The sequence below is a fragment of the Microchirus variegatus genome, assembly GCF_963457635.1.
Source record: "Microchirus variegatus genome assembly, chromosome: 17".
In the NCBI taxonomy this organism is placed as follows: Eukaryota; Metazoa; Chordata; class Actinopteri; order Pleuronectiformes; family Soleidae; genus Microchirus; species Microchirus variegatus.
Window position 1 is genome coordinate 16,040,856 of NC_139818.1, and position 17,331 is coordinate 16,058,186.

General features: G+C 41.7%; 2 protein-coding genes and 1 pseudogene across 3 annotated transcripts; 1 reads left to right on the forward strand and 2 right to left on the reverse strand.

Moving 5' to 3' along the window:
* Window positions 1–439: 439 nt before the first annotated feature.
* On the reverse strand, window positions 440–7,501 carry LOC310938800 (PDZ domain-containing protein 7-like; the record flags this gene model as incomplete). The annotated part of the gene is made up of 16 exons (XM_083903419.1): window positions 440–583; window positions 971–1,071; window positions 1,448–2,044; window positions 2,346–2,417; window positions 2,534–2,625; window positions 2,723–2,814; window positions 2,914–3,023; window positions 3,123–3,275; window positions 3,354–3,580; window positions 3,696–3,873; window positions 3,980–4,040; window positions 5,433–5,580; window positions 5,705–5,881; window positions 5,964–6,138; window positions 6,221–6,358; window positions 7,339–7,501. 16 exons carry the CDS (start codon window positions 7,499–7,501, stop codon window positions 440–442), a joined length of 2,628 nt encoding a protein of 875 aa, XP_083759545.1.
* Window positions 7,502–10,137: 2,636 nt separating this feature from the next.
* Window positions 10,138–12,105, forward strand: LOC310939297 (peroxiredoxin-like 2A; annotated as a pseudogene). The gene is made up of 5 exons (XR_014593145.1): window positions 10,138–10,442; window positions 10,556–10,647; window positions 11,421–11,561; window positions 11,724–11,888; window positions 11,971–12,105. The product of XR_014593145.1 is annotated as a peroxiredoxin-like 2A (transcript).
* A 1,006-nt stretch (window positions 12,106–13,111) lies between these two features.
* dydc2 (DPY30 domain containing 2) lies at window positions 13,112–16,774 on the reverse strand (the record flags this gene model as incomplete). The annotated part of the gene is made up of 10 exons (XM_083903697.1): window positions 13,112–13,135; window positions 13,277–13,450; window positions 13,660–13,806; window positions 14,012–14,155; window positions 14,257–14,391; window positions 14,602–14,745; window positions 14,890–15,150; window positions 15,396–15,548; window positions 15,942–16,040; window positions 16,628–16,774. The coding sequence occupies 10 exons, from the start codon at window positions 16,772–16,774 to the stop codon at window positions 13,112–13,114; spliced, it is 1,428 nt and encodes a 475-aa protein (XP_083759823.1).
* Between the last annotated feature and the right edge of the window lie 557 nt (window positions 16,775–17,331).

The window sequence follows — 17,331 nt, forward strand, 5'->3', positions numbered from 1 at the left end:
TTATTACCTGCAGCACAGAGCAGAAATGTTTCTGCACGGCTCACGTCTGCCTTCTACAGGTCAACCATCAAAGAGTCCACAGTGTTTTTAAAAGGCACTCAAGTTACAGTTCTTTATCCTGCAATTTGTGTTTTAAATAAAGAGCTCAGACGTTGCTGAAAACTTCTGAAATCTTCTATACACTGATGAATGTTTATACAACATAAAATGTAAAATGAAAGCGATGATCTTGGCTCCTGGAGCGTTAAGGCGTCAGGAGTGATTTTTTGTGCCGTTTTCCTGTAAGTAACAACATCCCATGGTCTTCTTAACTGCTACAGTCCCCAGTATCCATGTCATCACGTTAATATGAATGGCAATATAACATACCTGACCTCAACGGTGCTCAGGTTTTCCTGCCTCCCAGACGATTAATCCACATTCTCAAGGAACAGTGTCTTTAAATGTTTTTAGGGACTTTGACCACAAACACCATGGGGTCTTTGGCCTTGTTGCTGAAGGCTTTTCGGATGATGTCCACAGCGTGCTGATGTGTAACACCTTGTAAGGTAACTCCATCCACAGACACCAACTCAAATCCAGCCTTAAGATTGAAGAGGGTTTCAGTCAGATAAGGTGATGGATAAACAAAATCTATTAAAACAAGTACATTTCTTAATAGCTATAGACCGATGGTCTAAGTTGTAAGTCTACAAAACTCTATTTTAAATTGTGGGCTCTATAAAGATGCTTTTCACCTATGATTTGATTACTGGACAATTATATAATGAGCTTAAACGGTTCATATTAGGTTTGCATGTGCATGTTTTTTGCTGTTTATTCAGTTCTATGTCACATTAATTCAACGTGTTATGTGTATTCAGGAATTATTGTTGTACAACATTAAGAACTGGTGGAAATGTTATATTTTAAGGGAATAATGATGCATGATTATATGGGAAAAATGAAAAGGGAATGTGACTGATGTTACCTTGAGCACTTCACAGGTGGAGGCAGCTCCTCCAGGGAAGATTTTCTCGATCTTCACCACTGGCTGAATCTTCGACTCCATCCCACCAGATATACTGATTCCTGCAGCATGAAAACAGCAGAAGTGGGAGTCAGTGATGCATTTTTTGAAATATGTGACTCAGTAATGTGAGTTACTTTAGGATTGCTGAATGTGACTTTCTATGACTGGTAATCAAATATTTTCACAGTTTTTAATGTGAACAGGTTTTAAGTAGGCAGTGCATCGTCAATGCAGAACAGTTGCTGTAAACTTGTGTGTGGAGGGACATGCTGCTGATTTCATATAGCTGTAAAAACGAACTAAATTTTGTTTTGTGATTACTTTGCAGTTCAACTTGCATCTCAACATCTGGACAGAAAACAAACCTGAGTTGCAAACTTACCATTAACTTGCAAACCAACTGTATCCATGTATGAAAAGGTCAAACACATTTACCCAGTGACTGTTTGGTCTTGGAGATGGTGACAGTTTTGAGCTCAAACTCCTGCTCAGTAACCGAACCATTGAGTCCATTCTCAGAAGACGCTCGATGGCTGTTCATGTGTTCAGTCGAACCAAACACCTGCGACAAAGCAGGCCGACTCCTGCGAGCAGCACTCTGCAGCGTGAACACTGTCTCTTTGCTCCGCTCTCCACGTTTGTCCTTTTTGCTTTTAGAGTGACCGTTTCTGAGTGGGGAGCGTCCTCTCTCTGAGTCTGCCCTGTCTGAAGAAGAGCGCAGGGAAACTTCGTCAAAGTGCACAGAGCGAATGGTGCCAATGTCTGTTCGGAGAGGAGGGTGGGAGTCGTTGCTCCGGGCCAGCAGCCAGTTGGGGAGCATGGTGCCCGTGGAGCGGGATCCCCCTTCTTTGAACTCTGTGTTGTATCCGTCCACAGGTATGTCCAGCAGAGGAGTAAAGGATGTGGAAGTAGTGTGCGGCCGCTCCCTGGACCGATGGGTTCCAGATAGACTGAGCTTCTCCAGCTCCCCCAGTAGATGGCTCTCCTTCGCCACCTCCTCAGCACTGTGTAGCTCAAAGCCTCCTTTGTAATCTGGTGAGAAAATATATTAATTCACCATCTTTTGGTGTTGGAAAAAAGATAAGCCAGTTCATTATAGGAAAAATTCCAACTTAGTAAATTGTGAAATTCGAAGGTAGCTTCAGGTGTCTGAGGAATCATCTTTATCATGCCAATAATTTGTGTTTTCTTTCTTTTCTTGGTGGTTACATGTGGTGTAGTATCTCCCTCTTCAAAAGAAAATATAATCAGTTTATAAATATAATAAATCACTAGCCTCGTATCAAAATTATACTTTGAAACTAATATTGTAGTGGAGGTGAAAGGCACTGACCTGGGATGGGAGTGATGAGGCGTCGTTTGGGTGGTCGACCAGACATGGGAGAGTGAAGAGGAGGAGTTCGAACTGAAGTTAAAATGCATATTGAATAACAGGAAGAAGAGGACACTTAAAGTTAGCTGTTGTAGAAATGAGAAACATTGATATTGCTGCAAAGAAATGGCAGAATGTGTCATATGCACCTGAGCGATACTTGAGGATATCATAGGCCTCGACTTCTATCGGAGTCACCATGTTGTTGAAGACATTCAGGTCAGGAGGTGGAAGCAGCATTCTGGAAAACAAGTGTACATATGGTTATCATTTATGTTACATCTGCAGGTGTTTATAGGTGAGTAAATGACTAGTAATTATTCCTCTTTTTCTCTGACCTGACTTCCCTCAGCAGAAGGAGTTTTTCAGGCCGGTCCAGCACAGCCAGAAGGTGACGTATCAAGTTCTCCACCGACCGCTCAGCTATGTACTGCAAATGCAATGATCAGAGCAGCACTTAAGCTTCAAGCTGATGAAATCAATTGAGATGATCCGCAGTCCATCTGCATTTCTCAATTAAATCTCTTACTCGTCGACACGACGTCATCACAGCAGACACCTCCTCCTCAGTAAGCAGCCTACGGGCCATGTCCTCCACTACTCCAAGCATCTCTGAATTTGGCATTTGCTTTCGTCCTTCTGGAAAGGATAACACATCCCCCCCTTAGGTCAGTTGGCTTGTTCCTATTTGTGTGATTATGAGCACAATGTGGAGTTTATACAGGGAATCACAGCTACCTTTTGTAGATGGGGACTTGGAGCGGCCCCTGGACGTGTCTCTCTTGTGTCCACCCTTGAACAACAAGTTAACGAAGGTCTTTGAGCGCTGCAGTGTGCTCTTCTTGTCTGGGTCCTTCTTTTTCTGCTTCTTCTCTTTCTCCTGCGTGACTTCTATGACGGAATACGAACAGTGCATGTGTCAGTATTTGCAGCTCAGTTGCTCCGGCATTTCAACGCTCTCTGCCTCACCTGCCACAGTGACTTGGCTCTGTGACCTGGTAATTGGTCGACTTGGCCTGCTCAGAGCCAGCAGCATGGCTGTCTTGGGCGACTCTCTGCTCCCCTTGCCCTCTTCTCCACCGATCACTGTGTCTTTGAGCAGAGTGGTTCGGCCCAGGCTGCGAGTGGTTTCTGGATACATCCTCTGAGAAGGAAGGTCCGTCTGGATGGCTGTCTCTGTTCGCTCAGACTCAAACCTGGACATAAAAACTACTTTGATCATGGCCGATTTAGTCACTCAAACAACTTTAACAGTTTAATTTAACTCTAGTATTTCCTGCTTCGATATAAAGTGAATCAGATGACCCTGACCTCTGGTCCTCAGTGGAGATGCTGACATCCACCATGTCTGAGCCAAACGGCAGGCTGGGAGGGAACATGACCTGAGACAGGCCGCTCAGAGAGCTGACAGGAGTCCCAGACGACAGAGACGAGGCTGAGGAGTTGGATTCTGAACCCTGGGAGGAAGATTTCTGAGTGCCATTGGCCACTAGGGAGGAAAATGTAAATTAATGTCTGTTATTTACGAGTAAATGACCAAAAAATAAAAGTAAACAAAGTCACAATGAGCAGGACAACGAAACCCAGATACATACACTTATTGAGCCACCTGTATTCTGCCACCATCTCCTTATAGGCAGGGTATCGTCCTGCTTCCTGCACAGATATGGCCACAGATATGCAAATTAGATACAGTAGAAACCTTGAAATTTTTATGGGATCGCTATATTTGATAAAGAGTAACCCTAGAACCACAGAAATCCAACCACATTCACCTCATCTGCTTCAGAGGGAAAGTTTGCCCCTGTTGACTCTCTAGTAACCTCTGACAGTTGGGATGCTTTCTAACTCCAGTCCCTCTTTTAGTTTCCATGTGACAAAGCGAGGGATCCCAAAACACACGAAACACGGGCCCCATGCTTTGATCAGCACCTGATCCCAGCAGCCTGGTGAATAATGCACACGCCCGGGCTATTTTTCACAGCACGAAACCCAAGCTCCGACAAGTAAAGCGAGTGAGGAATATTACGACTGCATGCCAGCTGTCAGCCCCACCACGCAAACCCGCCGCCGTTATAGCCACTGTGTAGCGGTGCGTCTCGTGTAGTTTGTGTTTGGTTTTCTTGAGTGGGAGAATAAAGTATGAAGGGCAGGGGGACGGGTCACGGCGTTAATGCATGTCAGGCCATTTAATCGAGGCAGTAATGAAAGAACGAACATGCTTTCTCATAACAAAAGAGTTGCGATGGAATGCGATACAGCCTTTTCAGCTTATCGTTGACACTGAATTCAACACCAAACAGCCTCACATTCAACTGAGATGGAACTCGTACGAACAACAGTCCGATAAGAGGCTCTACTTCTTCATCTGTAACCTACACCTTATTGGCAATAACCAATTATATGATTCAGTGATAACAATCTTTATTAACTATAGTGGATTTACTGCTCTGTATTAGATTTTTTGTTCTATGTTAAATGTGGATCCCAAGATATTTATCCTTAATTTAGCCAGGAAGGTCCCATACAATATTGAGATACAAGATCTCCATGGAGTCCTGGTCATGATAGCAGCATAGATAGTACAAATAGCTCCAGAGACGAGACAATTTCAGATATAAAAGTTAAAAGGAGGTAATTAAAAGAGAGTCAAAAAGAGCTGTATAATAACGTGCAGAAGGATACAGGCCATACCAACAGGATCCTTAATCCCGTCTGATTGTAGCAGTTTTACCAAATTCTGAGTTAAGCATATACATCTTTCCTCTCCACATCAGATTTTCAAATAATTTCCAATATTTCTAAAGTCCAATGTACAGGTATGCCAATGATTTAAATCTTCATTTAAAAAAAAACAAGGAAGATCTTAAGGCACCAAATGGTTTAAACCACTTTAATTTCAGTATTCGGCCTTAAACTACATAGAAACGGCCTCTAGAGGGGTTCAAAGACATAAGATGTGTTTTCTTCAAAAAATAAAATGCATAAATGTTTACACTGGCTTCACATCATCACCATCATCATCATACAATAACGCATTCTCCTCACCTTGATGGTCAACATGATGTGTGTGTGGCTCTTCAGCACCTCCACAGCATTGCTGTGGCTGATGTCCTCAAAGCTCACACCATTGGCAGCCAGGATCTGGTCCCCCATTTTTATTCCATTCTGCTCAGCCAGACCACCAGGATCCAGTCTGGTGTCGGAGAGACAGTGAGTGAGTCAAACTGATATTTAAGATCAGTATTTAAATCATCTTTTAACTTCTCCATGTGAGCTTTGGTAACACGTCTCTCACTTTCCTCAGCAGAGATACCTACTTGGAGACATAGATGCCCAGACCAAACTCCTTTCCCCCACGGATGTTAAAGCCAAGGCAGTAATCATCTGAGGTGGTGTAAAGGTGCACAATCCTTCTGAGGGCACTGCCGGAGCTGGCCTCTGAAGGTGTCCGCCCACTCTCCTCCACCACCATACGCCTGTGTATCAAGTCCACCCTGAGAGATAAACAGACTGTGAGTCAGCCACAGCCTACATCAGTCAGAATCTGATATAAAACCAGTAGTAATCCTTTATTACCAGGTCGTCTTCTCCTTGGAGAAGCGGATGCCGGGGACTTTGCCGACACGTCTCACCACCATCCTCAGCCTGTTGTTTCCCGTCAGGACCTTCACGGCGCTGCTCATGGTGATGCTCTCTAGACTGATCCCGTTCACCTCCACCAATTTATCCCCCACTTGAAGGCCTGCCTCCTCTTTGAAAAACAAATGATAAAAAAACAGAGTGAAAACTCAGTATACATCACTTTTGTGCTTAAATGTAGCAACTCTTGTTACCTGCTGTACTGTTGTCCTCCACCTTACTGACAAAGATGCTGAGGCCATGTTCGGAGCCTCCGCGCACACTGAAGCCGAGCTTTCCGTCCACGCTCTTATCCACTGTGATGGTATGGAGGTCCTCGCAGTCATCTCCACCTAAAAACATCACAAGGTTAAGGATTATGTGACAAACGGATACAAAGCTGCTCTCTGCCTTTGAAGCAACAGTTCCTGTGAGCCTTTTCTTGATTGTAAATTGTAATAATTAAATAATTGTGCAGACTGTGCACGTAGTTTTGGTCCTGCTGTTGCTGGAGGCCACAAGAGAGCAAGAGTTTAAAATACAAACTACAAAGTCCTGTCTATTTGGTGTGTTAAAATTGTTCCGTTTCTTTGGACAGTTTTAAAAATGACCGCAATCCATCAATAATTGGAGTAGAATAGATGGAAATGTAATTGTGAAATGTATTTTTTTTAATTTTATTTTGGATAATGAAGTCATTTGCACTGACAATAATATATATTTTTAGAATTATTTTGCCGTGTTGTATTGTGTTTCTTACATTTGTTCACATGCATTTATTTTTCCCCCCACTGTTCTGTAATCCTTAATTCTAGATTATTACAGACAGATTATGTAACTGACTGCCTGCCGTTGTCCACAATGTTGCTAATTAAATAGTGATCATATGCAGAAACACTGATCAGGTAGCTATTTTTAATATGGAAAGAGGATGAGGATAGTTTACTATAAATAAACCAGGTCAGTGGTACCACCTGAGAAAATATTGAGCTCTTGAACTAGCACATTATCACCAACATTGGAATACAGTGGTGTAAATAAGCCAAGCAAAGTCAACTACACACTTAATTTGCTCTCTCATCATCCACTGGTATAGTGACATTACATTAAGATGGAGGTTGTTATTTGTTTGTTTGTTTGGAGTTGTTTCTCCACTCCGATCACATACCCTGGTATACACAGTAGAAGAATATTTTTGATTCTCCTCCAAGTACCATCTGAGAAAGTGTACCACAGTTTGAGAACCATGGTGCCAGAGAAACATACTTGTGCTTTGTCTTTGTTGTAATACAGTACACGCTGCACAATCAGCCAGCGTTGCTATACTCTTTACCATCCACAGGAGAATTGATGAGGATGACCCGGCCCATGGGCGATGAGGATCGGATTCCGCGCCGGCGCTGCTCCTTCTTCCGTAAGAGGTTGCGTGTGGCAGTATGTGACCCTTGGGACCCAGGGGTCTTCTCCCTGCGGGATGGCTCTGACAAGTGAGCCATGGAGACTGGCAGGGTCCCCTTTCACACACACACTCACACCACCGGGGACTCAGCTCCAGGTGGAGGAGGCTACAGCTGCGTACAAGAGAAGGAAAGGTATTCTCCGTGTTTACTGCATTCTTGAACTACAACACAGTATAATCCATGGCAGAATATTCCAACTCACTGATGCGGGCTGCTTTGTGACATGACGGCTGACTCTTTGGTCCATTCCTGCCCATGATGCATCTCTTTCACCTGTCTGAGTCTCAAAGCCACACCAACAGTTGGCATGTAAACAAACACACCTACAGCTACACAATAACACACACTAATCTCTGCTGCAGAGCATCTATGATCTTTGCTGTTCAGTTCCACTGCTTACAAAGTCAAACCACATCATAGAATCTGCATTAGTGTTTTCGCGTAACAAAGTACAAATACTTTATTACTGTAAATATATTATTACTAAGTACAACATTCACATATCTTTGCTTTACTTTGTTATTCAACTTTTACTCCACTGCATTTCCTCTAACTATCTTTGTATTCGTTACTACCAAATAAAATCAGAAGAAGAAGAAGAGTTGGTAATGGTCTGTATTTATATAGAGCTTTTCTAATCTTCATGAGCTGCTTTACACACTATAGTTTTGCAATACACCCATTCACACTGCAACTGTTAATTGCCTTACTCAAGGACACATGTAGACTAGCAGGGCCAGGAATTGAACCCACAACCTTCCGGTTGAAAAACAACTGACCCTACCACTGAATTACTTAATCCTAACTTTTAAACTTCTAAAACTCAGAAAATTACTTTTGATACTTACGTACAGTAAATGTCATGTACTCTAAGACTTTTACTTAGTAATATTATTGATAAAACAGTCATTTTCAGGTAAGGTATACTTTTACTAGAAGTATCCCTTTAAGGTACTTTATACAAGCCTGTCTTCAGGTGATTAAAAATAGGATTTAGTGGGTTTATTTAGCTCAGACTTGACCCAATTAAAGTTTGGACGTCACATGACGTCGATACCATGGTAACCTGTCACTAAACTTAAACTGTGACCATAACAAATGTCCCTGTGGCGTCACCTCGGGGGGTTCCCCCCAAACAATGTCCACAGTCAGTCAAAACTGCACTTAATTAGCTTTATTTAACAAATTAATAAACTCCGCAGACGACAGTTTTCCATAATATTGTTTAAAATAATAAATATGGAGGAAAAAAAACAACAACTTACCACACATTTTACGCTCCAAGACACAGCTGACAGTATCTCATTTAATGTATATTAACAATAAAAGACAACACATATTGAAAGCAACGGCCAATTAACTTTGCTAAAATGTCCCTTGTGTCCTAAAATCCATTTCATATTCCGTAAATTCGGTAAATTAGATCAACTGACGAACCAGAGTCCATGGTGAGCAAAATGACCAAGCGCACCTGGCTGGAACGTTTCCCTTGATGAGTGAGACCCCGCCTCCGGGACACGCTGATTGGCTGGATTGTAGCAGATTGAGAGCAAATGATTGGAGGACAAATATGCCAATCAACTGAAAACTGTAGCGCAGCAGACGATGAGTCGATGCCAAAAATAGTAGAATGGCTGTATAATTAATGCAATTTACAACAATAACAATAAATGGCACATTGATTTCATACATTTTACTTTATTCAAAGCATGTTTCATATGTATTAAATGCATTTTATCTTTAATTCAAGTTTAGACTCAGACAAAACAGACAAAAAAATATTTAACCGTTCTGGAGAACGAAAAATAGAAAAAAAAATCTTATTTGTTAAATCAGAAGTGTAGAAATCCCTGCACCTGCTGAGGCATGATTTAAATCTCATTCATGTGTGCCTTTTTCCATTCTCCTCTGTTTTAAGACTGACCATGAGGTACAAATAATAATAAAAAATAGATTAACCTCTGAGCACAGACCAATTTCATGAATCACCCAGACAAAAAAAGACCCAGAGCTAGATAAATTGTTTAGGATCATAGAGTTATTGTTGCAATAACACAGAACAAATGTTAGTGCAGGGGTCTCAAGCTCAAATGAACTGGGGTGAAAAAAAAATCAAACCGTGTAGGGAAAAACAGTTATGGTGGGCGATATCATCTTAAAACTATATAATGTTATTCCATCGGTGACATTTATGGCGATATTTTACACAATTTCAAATTGAAGGTGTTTGTTTTGCTGCTTATCGATATGTAATTCAGAACAGAAAACTTATTTATGATGCAAAATTCATCTAGAAAATCTAAAAACAAACATTTAAGCGGTGGGCCACGTGGAATTGATTGAAGGTTCCACATGTGGTCCACGGGCCTAGAGTTGGAAACCTCTGTGTTAGAGTGTAAAGAGAGGACACATTTTTGAAGATTTGATGTATTCACTTTAGTTTTAATCCAGTTGAAATACAACAGTTTTATAGTTATTGTGTAAGCTCACCACATACTGGTTGCCATGTCATTTTGGCCAAATGACGTATTTTTTTATCAGTGATCTTTAACCTAGAGGAGCAGGAGGAGGGACAGATAGAGTTGGTGCATTCGTTGTTGTTGTTTTTTATAATAAACTTCTCAGTTGTGTCTGCTGTCTCGAGGACAGCGTCAGTGAATAGCAGCTGTGTTTAATCAGGTCATGTGATCGGTGTTAAAAAGCTCCAAACACAGGGAGGATTGAGCTCAGACTGGAGTCGCACGGTGGTGGTTTTTGATGCAGCAGCAACAGCAGCAGCTCAGAGTCCGGGATGGATTAGCAGAAACCGGGCAGAGGAACGGGAACATGTCAGCTGCAGTCGTGGCCGACGTCGCGGCCTCTGTGTTCGGCCTCATCGCGTCTGTCATGAATTTCATCACGAACCTGTTTCTGACAGCGCCGCTGAGCGCCACCATCAAACATTTGGAGGAAGCAGAGCTGAAAACTTTGACAGGAGGTAATTCATTTCACCTTAAAAGATTCATTTTAAACTCTCGTTTGTGTTGGATCTAATGTGCAAGCAGAGTTTATTTTGTCCTGGGTTAATCTTGTTCAACTCTCTTGCGTCAGAACCAAAAACCATCAGAGCCAAATCTCTGTGGGAGACGTCTGGAGCTGTCATCATGGCAGTACGGAGGCCTGGATGATTTTTGTGCAGAGAGGTAACCTCCTCGGATCATCTGATTTCATGGATTTAATTTAAATAATGTGTTCCCTCATTTATGTAAATATCAGTTTCCTCAATTACTGTCATTGGTTTTGTGTAGGGATGAGACGATACCACTTTGTTTGTGTCCGATACCAATATCACAAACTATTGATACCGATATTGGTCCGATATAGAAATTATAGACCATCTATTTAACTCATTTGTGCCGAGTCAAAGACATAATTCTCCAAAAGTGTATCTGTGCATTCGACAGTTATGATTTTTGGAATTTTCATTTATATCGGTCTGATATCCAATCCACTGATTTTGACCAGTATCGGACCTAACTTTTGAAATCATGTAATGTATCATCTTATGTTTGGTAGGATTGTCATTGACCTATCTCTAAGGTGTTAATCTGCACAGCACAAGTTTGTAAAGGAATGATTCAACAGTGGGTCAGAAACATTCTGTACTTTTATTCATGAATTTTATCTCAAATTATCGTTCAGTCTCTCCATGTACACGGACTGCAGACTTCAAATGAGCAGTCTAACCATCTATCCATTTTTTTTTTTTTTTAATACCACTTTATCTCTAACCCTAACCGATAGGCGGGGTACACCCTGGACAGATTGCCAGTAGCAGTCTGACTCTAACCCAAAAAAGGAATTAATGCTGTGCTTGGAATGTTTATGTTTTGAAATGCAGCCATTATCACAAATATGATTTTACAGTACATATAAAACATGTTAAAACTTAGTTCACTGAATGTTTTTGTCACAGGAGGCTGCAGAGCTGTCCTCTCTGAAACCCCAGCTGGATGAGCTCGGGGTTCCTCTGTACGCTGTGGTGAAGGAGAACGTCGGCACCGAGGTCCAGAACTTCAGACCCTACTTCAAAGGGGAGATTTTCCTGGACGAGAAGGTTGTTCTGTTTTCTTGCAGTGAATTGGTTTATTGTGTGGTCTGTTCTACATCCTGAAATGCTGTTATCACCAAATGTTTTCCAGCTGCAAATACACTGAAGTCATTCAGGTTCCATCAGTTTCGGTCTGCGCGAGTAATACGAGAGTTGCTTGTTTTACAGAAGCGTTTTTATGGACCCCTTGAGCGGAAGATGGGTCTGCTGGCGTTCCTTCGTCCTGGTGTGTGGTTGAGTGGCCTGAGGGCGTTTAAAAAGGGCTTCATGGGAAATGTGATGGGAGAGGGCTTCGTCCTCGGTGGCGTCTTTGTCATTGGAAGAGAAGAGCAGGTGTTTATTAGTAAAACATTGTGTGATAAATCATGTATGTATATTTGTTGGAAGAAAACCATCTCTTTGTTTCTGTTTGCAGGGAATACTTCTGGAGCACAGAGAAATTGAATTTGGGGATAAAGTAAGCATTGAAGAGGTGATCCGAGCTGTAAGGAGAATCCCACAAGAGCTTCTGTCGCTGGAAAAATAATGCTTTGTGTTGTTGGTGTCTTCTGAAGCCAGAGTGCATTTTGTGCTATGATTGTTTAAGAGGATCTGAGTGTATTAATGAAGGTTTGTCTTTAAACTCTGTAGAGGAAGCGGACCCGATATCTAACGCTCTATTTCCTCTTTATTTCTCTCATACCATGATGCTGTTTTGGGAGCCAAGAGACGGTGACTTGCAAATAAACTCTCAAATAAAAAAAAAAGAACGATGCCTTTTGTGCTTTATGGTTTGTCACTGTGTGGGAGGAAGCTGCTCAGAGGCATGAGTTAGCACTTGGTGAAGGGTGTCGGTCAACATTTTAGATCAGCCTGGTTCAGTGCAACGAGAACTCACTCTGTCCACACGCAACTCTCTTATGATTTTGTGTCTTCACATTCCAGTCCACCACTCTGAGGATGTGCTCCGCATGAATTAACTACTTAAAATGATACAAGAGAAGGTTGAATTGTCTTGTATCGTTTTAAATTGTTAATTAAATCAAGTGGAACTGTGACGGAAACATTAGTTCTTAAGCTGCCTGCAGCTATCACTACTAAAGTTAGTATTAATAACTGACCTTTAATCAAGGACTGGAAGAAATATTTTATGGTTAAATCGTCAAATTTTACCCTCTGCTTAAAGAAAAAGGTAAATGACACAGTCTAGAAAAGCCATGTAGGTCATAACCCTTACATTATTTAAACACAAACTGCAATTAACTGTATTTTATTAGTCAGAGATTAATAATAATTTATATTAATTTGTTAAATTTAAGTGGGCTCGCATAGCTGCACAGTGGCTAGCATTGTTGCCTCCCAGTAAGAAGGTCAGGGGTTTGAATCTCTGTTCGACTGAGGTTCTGTGGGTTCTCCTGGCTTCTTCCTGCAGCCCAGAACTTGCAGAGCCTCATGTGGCGTATAAAGTGGTAGCCAATGAGTGAGTGAGAATGTTAAAACTGACACATTGGTTTAAATTCGAATGCCTTTATTTTAACCTGTTTATATTTAGTATAAACTGTGTAATTGAAGATGGATCAGTCAGCTTCTTTTACTTCTTCCTGCAAAGAAACAGAGTGCTAAGTTACAAATGACTGAATAGAATAATTAAGTGAATATGAATCGTTTAGTCCAGGCTTTTTTGTCTGTGGGAACGCTAACCCTAATCCCATTGATATAAATCATACACCGATCAACATTACCGCATCAACCTCCTCGATGTGGTCATCTTTGTCAGAAGACAAAGACCTGTCCCGTTCTCCAGGTGAAGTCGCTGGTCTTTCTCTCGTTATCGTCCCCTCTGCTGTTGAATCACCCTCAGCTGGTTCAGAAGAACCACCGGTCGACTCATCTGTGTGTTGCTCGTCTACTTCTTCCTGAGATGTGGTGGACAGAACATACATTACTGTTGAAGCACTGAACCTTCGAGCCTTGCATTTACATCTCTTACTTCTTCACACGCTCTATCCCCTTTGTCACTACAAGTCCTCATCTGGACGATCATTTTACACAGAGAAATATTCTGCATTTTATATGAGACATGGTTTGTAAGTGTTTGACGGAGATTAAAGTAGATTACCTTTACCGGAGGAGCAGGAGAACCTGAGTTATGTGTTTCTAATGCAGCTTCTGTTTGTTCTTCAGGAGGAGAAGATGTTTCCTCTCCTTTGAGATCTTCATTCCTTGGGGATATGGTCGACTCTACAGGTTTATCGTCTTTGTCTTCAGTGACCTGGTGAAACAGTTTTAATGCTGAAAATTGGTAGATTATGGAAAGCAGTCAAGAATTATTCCTGTCATTTTTGTCACTTGCTCACGTTTTTTTTCGGTCTACTGTGCCTAATCTGCCCTGTTAAGTTTGGCTTGTCTTCATTGCTTAGTCATTCTATATCTTCACATTTTTGCATCAACACGGGCTATATTTTCAGCTGCATCACCTTCTCTGCGTCTTGAGAGGCATTGTTTTGTTTGTCGTCAGGTTCTTCTGTGATGTCTGCTTTTATATCATCAGCGTCTTGGCTGTCAAGCGTGGCGTGTGGGTCAGTGTGCTCAGGCTCAGCAGTTTCGGCTTGATCGACCACCTGCAGGACAACGGTGAAGACACAATAGCATCACTCGTTCTGTATCGTCATCCTATATCTTCGAGTTAAAAGCACATGAGGTGTATTTTCAGCAGCGTCACCTTCTCTGGGTCTTGAGATTCGTTGTTTTGTTTGTCGTCTGGTTCTTCTGTGATGTCTGCGTTTAAATCATTAGCGTCTTGGCGAGCGCGTGGGTCAGTGTGCTCAGGTTCAACAGTTTCAGCTTGATCGACCACCTGCAGCACAGTTGTGAGACACAAAACTTCACTATGAACCTTATGCATGTACATTAGATAAGACTTTACACGACTCAATTTAATTTTTGTCACTTTATCAGCCTGAAACATGTCTGCATTTTCTATAATCTGGCCTGTTAGCTTCTCAATTTTACACCATCATGTACATAACAATATCAAATCACATGAGCTGTATTTCAGCTGCATCACCTTCTCTGAGTCTTGAGATTTGTTGTTTTGTTTGTCGTCAGCTTCTTCTGTGATGTCTGTTTTCAAATCATCGCCGTCTTTTTTGTCTAGTGCGGCGTTGGGGTCAGTGTGCTCAGCCTCAGCAGTTTCAGCTTGATCAACCACCTGCAGAACAACCATTGAATTAACCATAAGCAGAGGTTTTGCCCTCTCCACTGTTCAACACTTCATATTCTTCTCTAATAAGATTTCATTATGATACAAACCATCTAGGATATCATTATACAGAAGTAATTTGTGTCTCATCACCTTAACCTCATCTTGGTCGTTCTTCTCTTCTTGACTGATGCCGTTTCCCTCCTCGTTTTTCACGTCTCCACGTATGTCGCTTGGTTCCTCCTCGGTTTTCTCTTCAGCGTGATCGCTCCTTGACTCCTCTCTGTGTTTTTCAACACCCACTTCCTCAGACTCCACTTTGACCTCACTGATGATGGTCCCGGAGTACGTATTGCTAGCCTCCTCCGCTGGTTTTCCCTCAGGTGATCCTGAACTGGTTACATTATCTGTGACCTGGCAGACACACCATCTCCTTAAACCACGCGCAGTCACTCATTCGATGGCTATTTCCACACCACACAAGTCGCGTCATGCACAAGAATGAGCGAAAAACACGACGTCCCACCACCACCAACACCTTAGCAAAGGTAATAAATCAAAACCAAAAGAGTTTGCAGGGACGTGCAAATGATCAGGGGAGGCACAACCAACAGCAGCATCAGCACACCAATATGAGATCTACTATTTCACTTAATCACCTGTTCGGTGTTTTTTTCCTGAGCTTCACTTTGGAGTTCCCCTGTGCCCTGCTGGTTTTCAGGATGAGGTGTGTTTGGTTTCTCCTCTGTCACAGGTGTGATGTCATTAACAGCTTCTGTCGCTGGCTCCAGAACATCAAACCCTGTATGCACCTGTTCAGAGATCAGGTGTTCTTTTCTCCCCGTTTCTCAAGTTATTTGGTTATTTACAAACAATGAGTACACTCTTTCAAATAAGGGTCTTTCTACAAGGGCTGAGGTTCTACCTGGAACCATTTGCTTCTGAAAAACCCTTTCCCGAAGAAAGAACCATGTTGATCCAGACAACCCTTTAAAACCTGTTTTAGGTTTCCAAGTGGAACCTTTATAAAAAGGTTCTACCTGGAGCCAAAAAAGGGTTCTCCTATGAGGACAAGCCGAAGAACCTTGTATGGTTCTACTTAGCACTTTTGTTTCTAAGAGTGTACCTGAAGGAATGAAAACCAGGCCTTGCAACAACAAAACAATGAATTAAAAACATTACAGGGATTTTGTCACACAACATACTTCTCTTGACTCTTCCAAGGCCTCACTGATCTTTGGCTCCTCCTCACTCAGCTTCTCCTTGTGCAGTGCCTGCTCCTGCTCCAGGAGATGGGCCTTTTTCTGCAAAGAGGCACAGCAACAACGTTTGTGACTTACATAGGGGACACTATTGCAGTTGAGAATGGATTGAAAAAGCCTATTTTAAATGTCCTTCATATCTCCATGCAACTCTTTTAAGGGAGGGTTTATACAGCCAGAGTCTCCACAAGCTACTTAGTGTTATAGCACTCAGACTGAGGAGCTTAGACTGTCTAAGCCTGTGTCATCCTTTACAGTGGTTCTTAAAACCTTTGTTTAACATCAGAGACTTAAGCAGAGATTAATCTCAATATTATTTGACAATTATTCTGCAGAGCGCATTGTAAGCTTTTCAGAATAAACATTGATCTATCATTCAATACAGTTCTTTTAATTGCTTTAATTTCATGTGTGCCTATAGTGAGAACGTATACATAAAGTTAAGGTGTTGTGCCACATAAAGGAAGTTGTGGTTGAACAATAAAATAATCGAAAATGGAGAAAATTGCTTCATTATTAATGGACACTATTGATTGACATTGTTGCCTTTACATCTCAATCAGTTTAGTGCTTTCGACATAACGACGCAGTGCTCCCCCTACTGACAAGGAAGCGTAAACGCAGCTCACCTCCGCCTGACGTTGAACAGTAGAGTTGTACTTGTAGAGCCAGTGAGCCAAATATAAGATGGGCTTCACGGGTCGCTGCTCGATCACTTCAGCCAGTCCTTCTGCCAGACATTCTCCAAGATGTTTCTTTATATACTCAGAGTCCATGTTTTCTGTCTCTCTTTCTTTCCCGAAATGCACTGCGTTCACGTTGTAACCTGTAAAATAACCACTAGTCATTAATAAAGTATGTTTTATATGTCTTAAATTAGACATATACACTTTAAAACAACTTATACCAGAGGAAAAAAGGACGGAGAAATCACAAACCGCTGAGCCTCCGGATGTAGCGACTGTCTCCATAGTAACAGTGTCGCGTTCTTATTACTACCCCCCCGGAACGTTTAAATAGTTCCTACTCACCATTACATTACGTTCATTACCAATCATAACCAGACTGCCAGTAGACGTCGTTTAATACACCTTTTAAATGTTTTATTTAAATGTGTGGTTCCTTAGGAGTCACTTACAATATAAATAATCGTTTCACATTAAATTATGTTGATATTTAGGAATCATGGCCAAAATGTCTTGGTTACAGGAAGGTTTTTCAGCTGCATGGGGGAGGTGATCGCAGCAGGCTCCATTTCCATGAAACAGATGACACTGGTTTGCATTTGTAATCACAGATATCATTTGCCTTGTATAATCATACTGCACACCTT